At 58.1% G+C, this 17,235-nt stretch overlaps 1 protein-coding gene across 1 annotated transcript in view; it reads right to left on the minus strand.

Annotated features, from left to right (window-relative positions):
* Nucleotides 1-16,684, minus strand: part of BCL7A (BAF chromatin remodeling complex subunit BCL7A) — a 28,008-nt gene extending 11,324 nt beyond the window's left edge. The window contains exons 1-3 of the mRNA XM_075534177.1: nucleotides 16,444-16,684; nucleotides 10,144-10,225; nucleotides 7,110-7,206 (exon numbers count right to left, since the gene is read on the minus strand). Of these exons, the coding sequence (XP_075390292.1) occupies nucleotides 7,110-7,206; nucleotides 10,144-10,225; nucleotides 16,444-16,535 (271 nt within the window). The 5' untranslated portion in view covers nucleotides 16,536-16,684. The remainder of the gene's footprint in view (nucleotides 1-7,109; nucleotides 7,207-10,143; nucleotides 10,226-16,443) is intronic.
* Between the last annotated feature and the right edge of the window lie 551 nt (nucleotides 16,685-17,235).

Here is a 17,235-nt window from a genome sequence, read left to right on the forward strand (position 1 = left end):
ATCCCGGAGGAGAAGCCACATGGACCTACCCTGATGCATGCAGCCCTGGGTGCTGGAGGACCCGTGTGGAGACCCCTGCCGGCGCTGAGATGCTTCCACGTTCACTGACTCGCTTTCCTCCTGCAGTCAGCATCATTGCGTGTGTTTTGTGAGATGGAGGAGGACGTTGTGGATTGGTGTCGGACATATGGGTTAATGTTGGACTGGTGGGCTTGGGCAGCATTGGGTAGGGGTGTTCTCTTGAAGTGCACTTACCCTTGACATAAAACCCTCTCTGATACATAGGGGTTTCTGTGGATTTGTTTCTCTAAAGTGCCCAGACTCACCCAACAGCTGACCTCATCCATATCCCCACCTGCACTGAAGGCTGCAGGAGACCCCGTGGGATGACTGGAGAATTCAAGCATGGCCTGGACTCCAGCACAGGGGGTGCAGACGACTAAGCTGGTGGCTCCCAACCACCCAGTTCCTCGGAAGGGAGGCCTGCAATCACCCTTGAAAAGCCTACAGAGCAGCTCTGCTCTGCACAGGTGGCGGTCATGGTCGTGAACCTGAAGGTAAGGCCGCCAACCAGGTGGGAGAAGGTCAAGCCCGAAGGAATTACTTCCTGTCCCTGCTGTTAGGGACCTGTACTGCTGTTAGGTGCTCTCTCGTTAGCACAGGCTGAAGTCTGCAGGTGTGAAGAAGAAACTATTTAAAAGACAATAGCACAGACCGTGTGCATGCCACCAACCGAATCCACTGTATTTTCCCACAAGAGCTGGGCATGCTCTCCTAGCAGGGGGCTTCCCAGAAGTCAGGGTGGGGTGGGGTGGGTGTTGGGGGGAGACCCAGTGTCTTTTCATTCCACTTCGGCACCCACTTTCGGAGGCCTGCTGATATGTAAAGCATCCTTTGTGAAGAGACTTCCCACTCCCAGCAAACAGACGAAGCCATGTGGCAGGATGCTAATTAAAACCGAGGTGGTGGGCATATGGGGCTTATTCTACCGTCTCACCACTGCTTGGCGTGTTGGGAAGGTTTCGCGCTAACGGAAGGGAAGGAGTTCGTCTGGACAAGCGGCTCTGTTCGCCTGAACAGAGAGAGCTGGTCGGGGCCACCAGCTCTCCAGCCCTGGGTCCAGAGTCAGTTAACTGTCAAGGCCCAGGGCACAAGATCAAAACCTAACATCAGCTCCTCAGGAGCTGGCTTCCTGGGCCTCACCGGCCCTGCGACCACTGCGGTGTGCCCTGAGCACCTATTAGGAGCCAAGGTAGCCGGCTGGATACCTTAGTCGGTCACTTGGTAGACCTCAGCGCTGCCATTCGTGAACAGCGTAACTTCATTTCTGGGTGGTAGCTGATGTCAAGTTGGCCCCCGACTCCTGACGACCCCCATGCTCAACAACACAAAGCCAAACACTGTTCAGTCGAGTCCCGACCCCATGAGTGGCTATGGCTCTGTCTTGATCTGTGAGACATTTGTTGGCTGATTTTCAAAGGCCAATGATCAGGCCCTTCCTCTTAATCTTAGCCCGGAAGCTCTACCGAAACCAGCCAGCTCAACCGAAACCTCCACTGACAATTGAGTGGGAGGCTGCACTTTCGGGGAATCGAACCCAGGTCTCCCATCACCGGCTCTGTATGTAAGTGTCCTTAGGTGACAGCAACGAAATATCACAAGCTGGGTAGCTTACAAGAACAGAAGCTTCTTCTTATCTCACAAATATGGAGACCAGAAGTCCAAACCAGGGTATCCGTGGGGTCGACTGCTACGGAGGACCAAGCACTGAGAGAGAACATTTGCAGACATCACCCTGAGACCAGAAGAACTAGGTGGTGCCCGACCACCGCCACCACAAGCTACTCTGAAAGGGGCCGTGTTAGAAGGTCCTGGGCAGGGTGGGAGAGAAAGACCAAGCTCATGGGTCGGATGGAGACTGGAAGAACTCAGGACGAGGGGCTCTCGGTCACCCTTGAGGTCTGGAGCAGAACTCGACCTGGGGGGCTCAGTTTTCTGCCAATAGGTCCTGTCGGGGCACAGTGACACTAATGAGGTGTGCACACCTCAGAATAATCAACCACATGAGATCCAAATCTCCGCCCCAGGACCAAGCCCCGAAAGTCTAGAACAGGAGGAATGGACAGGAAACAGAGGGAGCAAGGGAAACAAGTATGCATGGTGAGGACTGCAATTGAGAAACAAACAAACAAACAAACAAACAAACAAACAAACGTACTGCCACGGAGTCGATGCAGACTCTCAGCAACCCTATAGGACAGGGTAGAACTGCCCCTGGAGGCTTCCGAGGGCCGAAAGCCTCGTCCTTCTCCCCTCCAGCCCCTGCTGGTTTTGAACTGCTGACCTTGGGGGCAGTAGCCCCACGCAGAACCACTATACCATCAGGGCTCTTTGTAGAGGTGCAGTGAGTAACAAGACACAAGGTGAGTATGGATTGTTGAATAGAAAACTGATCTGCCTTCTATACCCCCTTCACCCAACTCACAGTAATAAGTTTAAAAACAAACAAACAAAACACCCAGAAAAAGAACGTTTGCAGACATCCCTGGCAATCTGGTCAACAGCCTGCTGGTCTGGTGCTGCTACCACCCTCACTGTCCGGGGGCCAACTGAGGCCCAGAGCTAGAGCCCTCCCTGCCCCCCCCCCACTCCCGTGAGCAGCACGGAGCCCCTTCTACGGCAGCCTGCCAAGGGAGCGTCACGCAGACACAACCGGGTAAATTGGATCTTATTTTAAATGTACTCTGGGGCGCTCGTTACACAAAGTGTCCTCCGGTGAATTCTAGAACTGCAAAAAAAAAAAGAGGAGGAGGAAAAGGATGTGTGCACTTGGAATCTACCTTTCAGGAAATTCTAAACTGGTGTGTGCGTGCGTGCGTGAGTATGCATGTGCGTGGGCAGTCCTGTCCAGCGGAGGCTGTCCTCTGGATCCTGTTGTGGGTTAGACTGTACCCCTACAATGACACTGAAGTCCCAACCCCTACGCCTGTGAAAGGGGGCCTTTGAAGATGCCATCCTCAGTTAGGTGAACAGGTCATGCTGGCGTCGGTGGGTCGGAGTCCTCTAGGACTGGGTGTCCTCACTAAGGAGACACTGAGAGGCCAACCGAGGAACAACACACGTGAAGGGGCACTGACATGTCAAGAACACAGGAGGGGACCGGAAGGCTGATCCCTGGCTCAGACGTCCTGCCTCCAGGGGCTGTTTGAAGCCGTCCACTTTGGGGGAAAGGGCAGTCCCCCGTTATAAACAAAAGACTTATGTACAACCTGTAGCTATAAACCAACCTCATCAAGCCTGTGGCGCTGAAAGCGTAAGACCCAGGCAGTGGTTTTCAATAACCGAGGGGTGCAAATCCACAGCCCACCTCAAAGCACCATCATGATGCACTACTCCATGCTGACATCGGCAGCCTTGAGGGGGGGCTGCTTAACGGTTTGATACCTAGAAAGCCCCCCCTACATACTACTCAGTAGCATGGACCTCTGACTGGTGCAAACTACGGGCCACACCCAACTGCTCTGATAGACTTGCAAGCTCATTCCCAGGGTGGGGACAGCCGGCACTGTGCTCTGGAAGCGCTAAGAGAGCTTGTGCTGACCCATGACACTAAGAGCTCCCGTTGGCCACGCTAACCAGCTCAAGCCTCGTCTGGGGCCCTCCGACTCCAGTGAGTCTCAGGGGCATCTCGCAAGAACTGAATGCAGACACCCCTGCCGCATCACTGTGCATCCTCCTCGGGCAGCCTGTCTGGAGACTTCTGGGCTGTGAAAGACTCTCGCTCTGCTCGCGCTCTCCGTCGCACCCAGCCTGGATAGACAGACAGCCTGGTTCCTGGGGGAACGGCCTGGTGAACTCGGCATCCTGTCTCTACCCCGGAACCTTCATCTGGGCCAGCAGCCCTACCCACACCCAAGTTCTGCCTCCAAAGGCCCTCCAGAGCCAGAGCTGCCACTGGACACAAGTTGCTCCCCCTCAGTTTCCACATCTGTGCAATGAGCCTCGTGGCCAGGCTTGGATGAGCCAGCGCATGACTCGTACCAGCGGTGCTGTCAGGTAAGCACTGGACTGCTAACCGTGAGGTCAGGGGTTCAGAGCCACCCGCTGCTCCTTGGTGGAAAGTGGTATCAGCTCCCATTAGAGATAGACAGTCTAGAAAGTGAGTCACTGTGTCTGTCCAGTTAACTTGTGACATGTACCTGACACCACAATGCCTGCCCCCTGCTGCAACTTGGCAAACCTCCCAGCTATTACCAAGCCATTGGAGGCCGCGTCTTCACGGGCACCAGGACCTGATGAAGCAGCCAGGGCTAAGCAAGCCATTCTACAGAATTCAAAAGTAATAGGGACGACAACGAGGCTGCTGCTCCCGTTGCCGGTGTCGGGTGCGGCCGCCGGCAGGTCTGACTCTCAGTGACCTTGTGACAAGTAAAGAACTGCCAGACGTCTGCAGAGCCCCCAGTGGGTCTCACCTGGGCTCCTTCAAGGAAGGCCAGCTGTCCAGTAAGGAACCCAAGCTAGTGAGAGAACCTGGAGGAGGCGGGGCTTGAACCCTTGATCAAGACTTCTGCTCTGAGGCCTCCCCTGTAGCTCTGTGACCCAGTGGGGTAGCTGAGCATATTCATGAGACAAGTTACCTCCTGGGCCCACACCCCTCATTTCTGGGGGAGACGAATCCCACTGTACTTTGCAGAACAAGAGGGGCAAGGGGGTGGTTCCTGACGCAAGCCCACCAGGAGTCTGTTACCCTCAGGCCAGTCCAGCACCAGAGGGCGTGCCAGGTCCTAAAAGTGGCCACTCATTCAGACCAGTCCCTGTGGGTCAAGGGAGACTTTGATGGCCTCTCCTGCCCCAGAACCACGTGGCCCGTCTCGAAATTCAAGCAAAACACTAACCCAAAACCAAGATATGTGTCGATTCCAACCAGAGCGACCCTCTCAGGGTTTCCGAGACTGCCTCCGGTGGGCGTGAACTGCCAAACTTGAGGCTGGCGTCCCACAAGCAAACTCCACACGCACTACAGCACCACACGTCCTGTGGGGCGCTGAGACTGTCACTGTCGATGGGAGCAGAAAGCCCAGTCTTTCTCCAGTAGTTTTGAACTGCCGACCATGCAGATCACAGCCCAACGCATAAACACTAAGCTACCTGGGCTCCACAAGCAGGGCCCTGAAAATACAAAATAAAAAAACTACACATACACACACAAGCCAAACCCACCGCCACCAAGCTGATTCCAGCTTGGGAGTGTCCGAGGCTGTGAATCTTTACGGGACCAGACAGCTGAGCAGCGGCTGGTGGGTTTGAACCACTGGCCTTGAAGTCCCACGCTTCCCTGACGGCACCACCAGGGCTCCTAGCCAAGTGCTAGCCCTCTTAACCTGATAACAGCTTGCGATACAGAAGGGGTGGGGGTGGGGGATGAAAGGACAAAGACACACATTCGCTGGGGGCACAGTCTGTCTGCATTCAGCCGGAAACCAGAAGCTTGGCAGTGAAGGGCCACCCAGAAGTGCCTGGGAAGGAAAAAACCTCCAGATTCCTCCCTGAAGATTACAGCCAAGAAAACCGCATGCGGCATGCTAGTCTGTGTCACACGCGGGCTCTTCAGACGTCACAGAGCCATGGCAAACACCCCACGGAGAAAGACAAGGGCGGTGGCTCTCATGCCAGCCAACCGGGCAGGTGAGTGACAGAAAGAAGGACTGTGAGCCCTGGGGACTTGGAGAGCACCCGGCCCCCGGAAACAGCTGTCTCCACCTGCCAGGCCCTGCCTGGAGGGAGTGTGGGCCCAGGGCTGGCACACCTGGGTTCTCCAATGTTGCAAACACTCGGAAGGCCTCCTTCACGCCCGCTGGCCGTGAACTCCAGGTTGCAGTCTGCTAGGTTTTCTTTGGAGGTGGGACAGCTAGAAGGAGACTGGCAGGGACCCCCTAGGGGCAGAGGACGTTCAGTGACGTGACCCGGAGGGGCTTGTTCAGTGGGTGACAGTTTCTTGGAGCCGCACACCTGTGTTCTGAGAGAAAGACACGCCCAGGGCGCCCAAACCACCGCACACTGGCTGGAGCAAGTCCTACGGGGATTCAAAACGTGGGTCACCACCCACAGCTTCTGAAATCAGAGCTGTCGACACGAACCACACGGGCAGATCCCGTGCCCAAGACCTGCTGAGAGATTTTCCTTTGCCCATTTTGCTTTGGCTGCTAGGAAGCTCCAAGCCAGATGTCACTGCTGATGCCAAAATGGGCATGTGGGAGAGACAACCTTGGAGAGGCTGGGTGGGAGCCCCTGGGTGGCACAGGGAGGCTGCTGCCATCAGCTGCTAACGGGAAGGGAGGAGCTTCAAGTGCACCTACAGGTGCCTTGGAAGAGAGTCCTGGTGATCGGCTGCTAAAACTCCTATGGATTACAAGATCACCAATAGGAGACCCAAGAGTCGACAATTACTCTAAAGCAGAGAAGGAAGAGGAAGGGGGCAAGGAAATAAGACGGCAGCAAGTGAGTGAGACATGGCCCCCAGACATGCCCCGGCCACGGCGGACAGTCAGACTCACAGGACAGAGTGGAACTGCTCCTCAGGGTTTCCAAGACTGTCCATTGTACAGGGAGCAGAGTGCTCATCTGCCTCCTGTGGAGCAGCTGGAGGGTCTGAACCGCTGACCTTGTGGTTAGCTAACTCTTGATACCCCCTCTGCCCCCTACCAGGGCTCTTTGGGGAACACCCAGAAGGAAACTGACAAGAAAGTGAAAATGCTGTGGGAAATGGAACCCGCGTGTCTGAACGATTTGTGTATTAATTGTCCAAGGGGTACAGACTCAGCCGTGCTGACTTTTACCACAAACACAATACATGTAATAGATTACTCATGAAAAGATCGACATCGCCAGGGTCTTGTGGCCGGGGCACACGCTGCCTTCTCGGCTCACCGTGCCCGGAAAGGAAATGTTCTCTGGCCCACTGAGCCTCCTCCTCCTCCCTGGCACTGCGGCCTCCTGGTCCTGCCTGGCCCTCCTGCCCCAGGATTGGAATGTAAACCAACCTGCTGGTGCAGGAAAGGCCTGGCTGCGCCAGGGTGCGTGCCTGGGTGCGCCTGGTACCGGGGGCTCACCGTGCATGTCCATCATCCCCGGGGAGGAGCTGTTCTCCGGGGTGGTCACCTCCGACCCACACTTCTCGTCCTTGCCCTTCTTCTTGTTCTTGTTCTTCTGCGGGAGAAAAGGGGGCAGAGGCCCAGTTACCCCACTCGTGTACGGGTGACTTTGGGGGGTGGGGGAGAATGTTACTCTGCAGATCCGCCTTGGACCCCTGCTGAGTCTCTAGAAGGTTCCTCAGGCTGTGTGTGCCTGTGGCCCAGTAGGGCCATGCTCTGAGATTCACCTGCTTTGGGGTGAAAGGGTCCATGGGGGGTGGGGTGGGAGGGACAACACACAATCAAGGGGCGGTGCTGTGTGAGGAAGGTCCCCAACTCCAGTTGGGGGACCAAACTGGCAGGTATGTGAGCCCTCTGGCTACGGGAATTTCCTCCTCCCCAAGGGAGCGCATCTGGGGAGAAAACGCCACCGGGTCACCTGGAGCAGGGACAACCTGATGCCAGCAGAGCGCCAGGGGACAGATGTCACACCTCCCTATCCCCCCCCCCCCGGACTGTTTCCCTCCTCTAGGTGTGGATAGCAGACTTCGGCTCCAGATTAGGTGCAGGGAACTCCAGGGAGCCAGGGAGCAGGAGGGTCAAGGCAGGCTCTGGATTTTTGGAACCGGGGGTAGTTTTCCCAGCAAGAGCAGAATGGAGCTGGAAATCCCCTAACCTGCCCACCAGCTAGAGGCTTGGGAGGGCTATGGTACCGTGTAAGACGATACAACAGTTCCGCAGTGCAAGGCCACCTGTCTGACAACATACTAAACACACTCTTCTCTAGCTCCAGACGCCGAACAGGCGCAGAGCAGGTGAGGAGCATCCCGGCCGCGGCGAAGGAAAAGATAAATAGATCTGTGTCTGCCATGCCTGTCGTGTGCCAGGCCTGTGTGTATACATGCTCTCGGGAAGGGTCAGTGAAAACTGGCAACACCGGTGCACTGCAGGGAAGAGAACTGGGGGTGGGGGCTGGGGGTGTGTGAGTGAGGCCAACAGACAGAAAGGTACCCCGGCCGTCTGCATCCAGGCTCACCCAGCAGCCAGAGATCTGCCTCACAGGAGGGGATGGGCAGGAGAGAGGAGGGAGTGACTGGCCAATTAAATTAACAGCAGTGAGGTGCACAGCTGGATAAGCGGAAGAGAAAAAAAACCCACTGCATTGTATGCTTAGAAAGGGGTGAGTTTTTTTTTTAAGGGGGGTGAGTTTTCTGGCCAGTGAATATGTTCATTACAAATACAAATTTTAAAAACTTAAATAACCATTGAATAAGGTGACTCATGATACCCATTTAAAAGAAACCTTCCACCCAACCAGTTCTGAAGAAAGCACCCACATTTTAATGGGATGCCTAAAAAATTTTAAAGCTACCCTTCTGTAATACAGGGCCCCTGGCCACAGAGCCCAGGGACTCAAAACCTTAGTCTGGGGTGCGGCCTGGGAATAGGCATCTTATTAAGATTCTCAGGAGATGGGAGGCTGAGGCTTGCTCCGGAACTATCACAGAAGGAAAGAAAAAGAGAGAGAGAGAGGGAGAGAGAGAGAAAGTTCTTAGTAGTAAAAATAGATACAGCAAAACATAGCCATGCCATAGTTTTCACGGGGATCACTGAGAGACTCTGACTGTGGGGGCTAGGGCCAGCCTCACTCTCCTTTCCTGAGAGGCCCCAGGGCTCTATCTAGTCTCACCCCAGTTGACAATTCCGATCTCACATAGCTCGTTCTTATTGAGAGCACGATGCTCACAGCCCGACATCCTTTACTATTAAGCTAAACTGTTGACTGGTGTTAAGGAGACTTGGGGGGGGGGGGCTATTTTTGGTTTAAGGTATAAAGAGGATCCCAGGGCAATAGTTTGCAGAGTAAATTCGGCCGCCAGGAGGCTAGAAACTGTCATCCTGCAGGGAAGGAGGGGTAAGGCCAGGGAGGCAAGGTCGCAAGGCCAGTTCCCTGAAGCATCCTCTCTGGCCTGCCTCACAACCCCCATCTCCATCCACCACAACACCCTGCAGGGTGGGGCTGCCAGCCCAGGATCACGTTAATCAGGGGGTGACCGCTGGCGCGTGCCCCCCCTCCCCCCCCTCCCTCGCAGGTTCCGCATTCTGCTTGATCGCATTCCAGTTGGCACTTCCCTGATGCCTGCTTCGTGCTGTTCTATAATTATCTTCCCCCGAAGACGACGAAGAGATTATAAATTCCTTGAGAGCTGGGACGCACACCTTCGCCGGCGCGCTCCCTCGGCGGGCGGGCGAGGACGCGGCACCCAATGGTGTGCAGAGGCGCGGGGCGGGGCCGGACTTGGGGGACTCGGGGGCTCCGGGAGTGGGAAAGGCGGCCCCGGCAGGAGGGCTGCTTCTCAGTTGTGCCTGGCGCTGACCCGGCATCTTTGGGGGGGTGGGGGGTGAGGGTCAATGGCCTGAGCACCCACGAGGTTGAAAACCCGGGGAAGGCTGTGGGGGTCCCCAAAGACCAAGCGCAGTGGCCGGAGCTCCCTCCAGTGGCTGCGGTCGGGATGGCGTCAGCCCTCTGGGAACGCCCCGGAACCCCGCCCCTCGCAGGAGCCGGGCTTCCCAGCCCGACCCTCACTGCAGGGTGCAGGGTCCAGCCCCAGGGTGCGGGAGTAGAAAGCACGGGCGTCCCCATTGTCTGCCTCGAGCCAGCGCGGTCCTCTCAGCTCAGCTCCCCCCAGCTGTGTGTCGCTGGGGAAGTGGCTTCACCTCTCTGGGCCTGTTTCCCGGGTGATGTGGACGGGCTCATGCAATCAACTGCACAGGATGGAGTCGGGGATCACCACGTGTGCCCCTGCACTCCGGGGCGGGGTGAAGCATCTTAATACACCCTACCCCCTACCCCGCATATGGCATGGCGCACAGCCAGAAGAGTCTCCCCCCCCCCCCCTTCAGGGGATGCACGCCACCTCTCTGAGGGTCAAACTGTGACCCCACTCAGCCCGGTCCCTCTGTTCCCAGCTTACCCTAACCCCCACCCCTGCAGGGGCCACAAGGTACTCACCTCATCAACCTTGGGTTCTGTCACAGGGACCCACTTGTAGATTCGTAGGGAGGTATCCCCCACGGTCACCCACTTCTTCTCCCTGTAGTGGGACAAGGTATAGCCTTGAGACCTTGGTTCCAAGAGTTGAGAGGGGGGGGAGAGGTTGGCCAATGGAGGGTGGGCAAGAGGGACCGCTGTTCTCACCTCTTGGGGGACAGAGCAAGGTGTGTGGGTGAGCAGAGAAGTCACCAGCCAGGGGAGGCCAGAGTTAATGACTACTGCCATCCCCTCCACCCCTCCTGGGACCAAGCAAGCCCAGGTCACATCCTCCAACTTCTGGCCTTGACCTGTTGGCAGCCGGGTCACTTCTGTCCCCAGACAATCCAGCGCCTCTGTATCCCACATGTAGGAAGAAAGCTGGATCCGGCAGGAGACCCTAAGGCTGAATTGTAGCTGGAATTCTAATCCAGGGCCCATGCTCCCAACTTAAGGCCCTGGGGGACCAGCAAGGACCTGCACCCCACTCTGTAGGGGAACTGGCCGGTTCCAGAGACCTGTGATGGGTGCTGGGACCAAGCCAGCACCTGGCACAGAGGGGTCTTCAGCAAACTCGGCGACAACAGTGCCACCAGACCTGGGAGCACGTGTGACCGTAGGACACCACTCGTGTACTGCCTGCCACCTCCTTCAGTCACAGCCCCAGGCTGGACCACGGTTTGCCCTCCGCGGTGGCTGGCACTCATGTGCTGATGAGGCGGCATGCAGCCCGCCCTGCACCCCCTCACCACAGCGGACTCGGGTGTCCCACCACACTCAAAACCAGCCAACCCTGACCACCGACACCCCTCACCGCACACTCCCGCTGCCTGGCTTCCTCGTCATGAAACCACTGCCGTCTAGTGGTTCTGACTCAGAGAAACCCCAAGCAAGGCTTCCGAGAGGTTAGGCCACCTGCTTGCGGTCACACAGCAGCTAACAGATGGCAGAACTGGGGTTGGACATAGGCTGCTGGACTGACCCGGGGTCGCTAGGAGCCCATTCCACAGTGCAGCCAGTGAGGAGAGCTGGACAGAGAAGCAGAAACTGCTGGAATCCCAAGCAAAAGGCCAAAGCCAACCAGCACTGGCCAGTCTTCAGCTGGGATCACAGGTTGAATCGTGTTAAAAAAAAAAAAAAGAGAGAGAGAGAGAGAGAAACTCATGGGCCTGTGATAGATACAGGGGGCACTTTCGGGCAGGAAGTGCCCCTGAGAGCTGGTTTCTCGGGCCACACGTGGCCCTGGCTTACAATTTCAGCTGTTACTGCAGCCCTGGGAGTTTTGAGGCCAGGGCAGGAGGACAGAGATGAAGCCAGGCTCTCGACCGCCCTTTTCCCCACTTGGCGACCCTTCTAGTACAGTCCTCAAAGTCACAAAGGTTAGAAGCCATTCTTTAGCTGCATTTCCAAGTGTGGACAGTGAGTTGGCTACTGAGCTGGACCTCCAAACTCAGGCCTGCCAGCAGCCAGCCAACAGGACTGGGCCAGACTCCGGAGCAAGACCCCACAAGCACCTGGGGAGACAGAGGGGCTTCACAGCATGTCTGGCAGGGCCCCAGGAAGTGCTACAGTGGTTCTCAGCCTGTGGGTCTCGACCCCTTTGAGGAGTGGAATGACCGACCCTTTCACAGGGGTCGCCTAAGACCATCGGAAAACACACATTTCCAATGGTCTTAGGAACGAGACACTGCACCTCTATTGTCTCCAGGAGGTTCCGCCCACATGCAGATACCCCACATACAAGTACCCAGCGGCTGTGTGAAGACTGTTACCCATGCTACACCATGCTTCAAGACAAAATTTCATTGATTTGTGATTAGAAATAAATAGTTCACAAGATATCATTACATATTGTTTTTGTGATTCATCACTATTCTTTAATTATGTTCAATTTGTAACCATGAAAATACAACCTGCACACAGTAGCAAAATGACAGTGATGAAGTAGCGACAAAATATTTTTTTGGATGGGGAGGTCACCACCACATGAGGAAAGGCATGAAAGGGTCCCGTCATGAGGAAAGTGGAGCAGCTGAAGCGTCCCCCCTGCCTCCGTCTCCACCCCAGGCCCCAGGGGAGCATGAAGCTCACAGCGTGACCTCACACCACAGGCAAACAAGCGGCCCACAGGTGGGTTCCGCTAGACTTGGAATTGCCTGAAATAACAACAAAACACAGGCTACCAAAAACAAATAACAAATAAAGCCACATTCACAGTCCCTCTTGAGTAGTCCACCGACCTGGCCTCATGTTCCAGAGGGGCAACAGTCCCTCAAAGGGGAGAGGGGAGTGTCTGTGGCTCCCTTGGAGCCCCTACAGCAACCATCGGCCATGTCAGCCGGACCAACATCTCACCAAGCTGCACCCCTGGGGGAGCCCAGCAGTAGAAATACAGTCCCAAGAGCCTGCCCCACCAACCCTGGGTTTCTAACACCAGGTCCCAGAGCCAAGCTGGGAGACCATCCGGGTGCCACCAACACCCCCTCTCCAGGGGACCCTGCTGACTTCCCCCCTCAGTTCTAAGTCACCTCCTCTTTGTTATCTGAGGAGGCCTGATCAGTAGTTCGCCTCATCCCATCTAGGCCCGGGTCCGCTCAACCCATCTCCGCCTGGCTGGAGGTCCCCTGGGTAAGCCCTCACTGTGCCACTGTGAGCAGGGGAGGCCCTTGCTAAGCCGCCTCTCCCAGAGTCAGCTGGGAAGTCCTTTGGGAACAGACCTCTCAGTCATTACCGCCTGTCCCTGCGGGGGCTTCTGGATCCTGCCCCAGGGGGAGTGGGGTCCCAGACCTCAGCCCACTGCTTGGCTGGAGTCTTGGCCTCCTGCTTCCCCTCTGAACCCGGGGTCCAGCTTCCCAGAAGGGCAAGCCACCATTTTGTTTCCCCTTCCACCATCTTCTGCCTGCCTCACACACCACGACGGCCTCTGCTGGGATGGCAGGCCAAGTGGAGACTGGGCCCACAGCCCTGGACAGGGAGGCCGTGGCCACTAGCTTCTTCCTGGGTGGGGCTGGCAGAGTTAAGGGGGCTTAGGGGGTCGCTGAGCGAAAGAGAAAGACCACCCTAGATGTCCAGGGGGAAATGGTATCACGGATACCTCAGTCCTCCTCCAGAAAAAACCCAGGACACCCAGCTACATATGAACTCTAGATCAACAGTGAATTATTATTATGATTACGTTAGCATACGTACCAGGGGCATACTTACACTTGGAAACAAAACCAAAAACAAACCTGTTGATGTGAAATTCAAGTTTAACAGGGCGGCCTGTATTTTTTTACTTGCTAAATCTGGCAGCCCAAGGTCCCAGACGTGATGAAACACATGGTGCGTGGCCACGCAGTTAATAAACAACCCCACACCTCAGCGGCTGGCTGGAAGGCCCTCTGCAGGAGCAGCGCAGGGCCCACCTTGCTAGTAAACCCAGGACAGGAGGGGCAAGAAACCAACAAAAAAGAAAATCCAGCAAGACTTCCACAAAGTCTACCTTGTAACAACATGTATCGAGGGGTTGATGACACAGAGGTGACCCCACTGGGCTGCCAGACAAAGGGTCAGCAGTTCAAAACCGCCAGGCGTTCCTCGGAAAAGGATGGGGCTTTCTACTCCTATAAACAGTTCCAGTCTGGGAAATGCGGGAGCAGGTCTACCCTGTCCTAGAATCGCTAGTGAGTTTGGCTTTTTTGGGTCTGTATGAAAGGTGGGCCTTGAAACCCACCCGGCAGCTCCCCAGAAGACAGGCCTGCCACTGCTCCAGAACCTTCCCAGCCTTGAAAGACTGAGGGGGGCAGTTCTGCTCCCCACACAGGGAGTCGGGCCTGACTTAATGACTCCACTTGCAGTCCAGCCACAGCGGCCTCTGCAGACAGCCAGGTGATCTGCTTGCAGGACATCACCGCCTTAGGAAGCCCAGATCTACTCTGCGTTCCACTTGGACGGGATGCCGTGAGTCAAAGGAGATTCCAGGACAAATGGTCACGGGCCCACGTGCTTAGGACAGCTGCTTCTGGTGACCTGCCCTCACTCACCAAGCGGCAACAGCACAGGGCCCCTTTTGCAGCGGCTTAGAGAAGTTCTAAGCACCTTCGTGGCACACTGGGTTAGGTGCCGGGCTGCTAATCTATAGGACATCGGCCTGGCCCGAGGTCGCTGCTCGGTGGAAGAGACTGTGGTGGTCGGGTTACAACTACAGAAACCCAATGAAGCGGCTCTACTTTGTCCTATCTGGTTACCAAAGGTCGGAATCAACCCCTAGGCAATGGGTTGGGTTGAGAGATGGTCTCTGGCAAGGTCACAGCAAGGGAGTGGGGCTAAGAGCCCACCCAATAGTTCCTGTCACCTGAGGTCTTCAAAGGAGGGAGGGAACGTTCCCTGCCCCAAACACAGGCCTCCAGGCCGGTTGGCTCTGGGGCTTCCCGGGTGGAAAGCCCATCTCTCCATCTGCCTTCGGTGGGAAGCAGCTGGTGGGCCTACAGGAGCAGCTGCCAGGCCTCAGCCAGGCTCTCTCTCTGCAGCAGGAAGGCCACCAGGCCTCCCAGAGAGGCCAGCCTGGTGGTTCTTGGGCTCCTCCCTAGCCCCCAGGGGTGGTAACAGAAGGGGCTCCAGACCAGACATTGGTGCTCTCGGCACAGACACTACTTACTCCTGCCTTTGCAGGCCCAGGGGAGAGGGAGTTTGCAGGGAAGCACACTACCCCCAGGCTGTTTTAGCCTGCAGCTGTTTCTGCCATTTTTAAATGACTCCATTTGGTCACCGAGCACCCCAGCAAGCTAAGGGCGCACCCCAGGCACGGGCCACTGGGATCTCAACTTCGAAAAGACTCCCTTCTCACGGTTCTGAAAATTCTTTGTCCCGTTGGAGCCAACCAAACCCAGCCCACGGCCGGGCATCCGGCCATCCGCAGACAGCTCTTTCCATAGGAGGCCCTGGAGCACGTGGACTTTATTGATTTTCCTCTTGCTTTTTTTTTCTTTTTTTGGGGGGTGGTGGTTGTTGGGCTTGACTCAGAAAGGACAGCGAACTTGTGAAATCGCCGGACTCCGAGTCTCGCTCCCCCGCCCCGTGGTTTTTAGAGACGGAGGCGCGACTTAAGAAATGACACCCTGAAACATAAATATACCCCCCGCCAAGGGGCCGGCCCACCTCGAGGGCTTTAAATAAAGGGGCAGGACAAGCCGCTCTTGGGCGCTGACACTCAGGGGCAGAGTCGCTGCAGCTCTCCTACCTCCAGGACCCTGGTGAAACCGTGGGGGGAGCGGGGGCGGGGGGGCAGATTATAAAGTTGGAACCCGGGAGCCAGAGTTCTCTCAAAGTCTGCCCCAGCCTGGCTCCGCTCAGCCTCGGGCCTGGCCTGCGGAGGGCTGGGCTCAGATCCACCGAGGCTGGAGACGACTCCAGACACACGGATTACGAGGGCCACGCCGCCCAGGAGCGCCTCTGAGTTTAAAAACCACGCACCCCAAGCCTCCCCCAAATACGCCCCCACCCCCACCCAGAGAACAAAAACGGCTCTCTCTGCAAAACACACACAAGCTCCTGTGTAGGGGAAGGCAGGGGCGGCCCACGGGCAGTTTCTGCCCCCCAGTCGCCGCCTGCCGGACCCTACGCCCCGACTCGGTGGCAGTTGGCGGTGGGAGTGGGCGCCCGGCGCCTGGGCCGCAGGGCGGGCGGCGCTTCCTCCCGGCGCTCGCCCCCATCTTTCTTCCACGCCAAGAGTCCTCTCTCCAGGCAGCCCAAAGCGCTAAATTTAAACGGCCGGCGCTCGGCAAACTCCTAAGACTCAGGGCGCCCGGCCCGGGAGGCGAGCGCGGGCGGCGGCGGAGGCCGGCGGCCAGGGCGCGGGGCCGGCGCGGCGCCCGCCGCCCGGGGCGCGCGGGGAGGAGACTCGGCCCGCTCGGCGGAGCCTGCACAATGGAGCTGGGCTCTGCGCTCCGCCGGCATCGCGGCCCGGCGCGCGGGAAGCCGCTTTCATGTGACTTGCACAAAACGAAATGGCTTCTGGGCCGGCCCGGGTCCCCTCCCGGCCGCGCGCCGCGCCGGGGCCGCCGCGGGTCCCGCCGCCCCGCGCACCCGCCGCCTCCGGGCCGCCGCCGCCGCCGCGCCAGGTGGGCGCCGGCCGAGCGCACCTGGGCAGCGACCGCGCTCGCGCAGGTGACCCGGCCCGCCCGCGCCAACTCCCGGCCCGCGGGTGGGCGAGGGGCGCGGGCGGGCGCGCGGGGCCGTCAGGACCTGGCGTCCCGGGTTTTGTGCGGCCGCGGCGCCCGGCAAAGAGGCGCCTCCGCTCACCATTTGCGCACTTTCTCGATAGCCGCCATGACCCTCTTGATATCATCTTTGGCCCGGCTCCTGGTCTCGGCTCGAACCGACCTGCCCGACATGGTGCTGGCGGGGACGGAGGCTGGGGCCGCGCCGCCGGGTCCTGCTGGCGCTCCGCGGCGGCCACACTCGCTCTCTCGCGGCTTACTCACACAGACACTCACACACTCACTCACACACACACATACACACACACACACACAAAGCCTGTGCCGCCGCGCGCCGGGCCCAGTGCGCAAGCGCCGGGCGGCAGCTGCACCGAGCGGGGGAGCAGCTCCGCCGCCGCCACTGCGGCCTCCGGGCCCAACAGCGCCCAGGGCTGCGGACGCGGCGCCACGACCCTGGCCCCAGCCCAGGCACGGTGCCCGGGACCCCAGCCCTGGGCGGCGAGGGTCGCGCGGCGCCCCGGGTCGGGAGAGCACGTGGGGGCGAGCGAGGCGGCGGCGGCTTCCTGCGAGGCCGCAGGTGCCAGGGTTCCCCGGGGGAGGCCGAGGGCGGCCGGGGGCCCGGCCGGCCGGACAGAACGCGCTCTCCCTGGGAGCCAGACCGGCGGCCTGTCTCCCGGCCGCGGTGGATCGCAGCGGTTGCACTATTCCAAGTTTCCGGTGGGGTTCTTGACTTCTCCGAGTTGGAGGCGGCGATTTCAGGGCGCAAGTTGCTCTTGGAGAGAGTTGAGAAATACGGATCGCTGCTCGCCCCTTTTCCTCGCCACCCGGCCGGCCGCAAGCTGCAGGGAAGGGGGCCTGTGGCGGAGCAGACCCC

This window comes from Tenrec ecaudatus, chromosome 16 (assembly GCF_050624435.1).
Source record: "Tenrec ecaudatus isolate mTenEca1 chromosome 16, mTenEca1.hap1, whole genome shotgun sequence".
Lineage (NCBI taxonomy): Eukaryota > Metazoa > Chordata > Mammalia > Afrosoricida > Tenrecidae > Tenrec > Tenrec ecaudatus.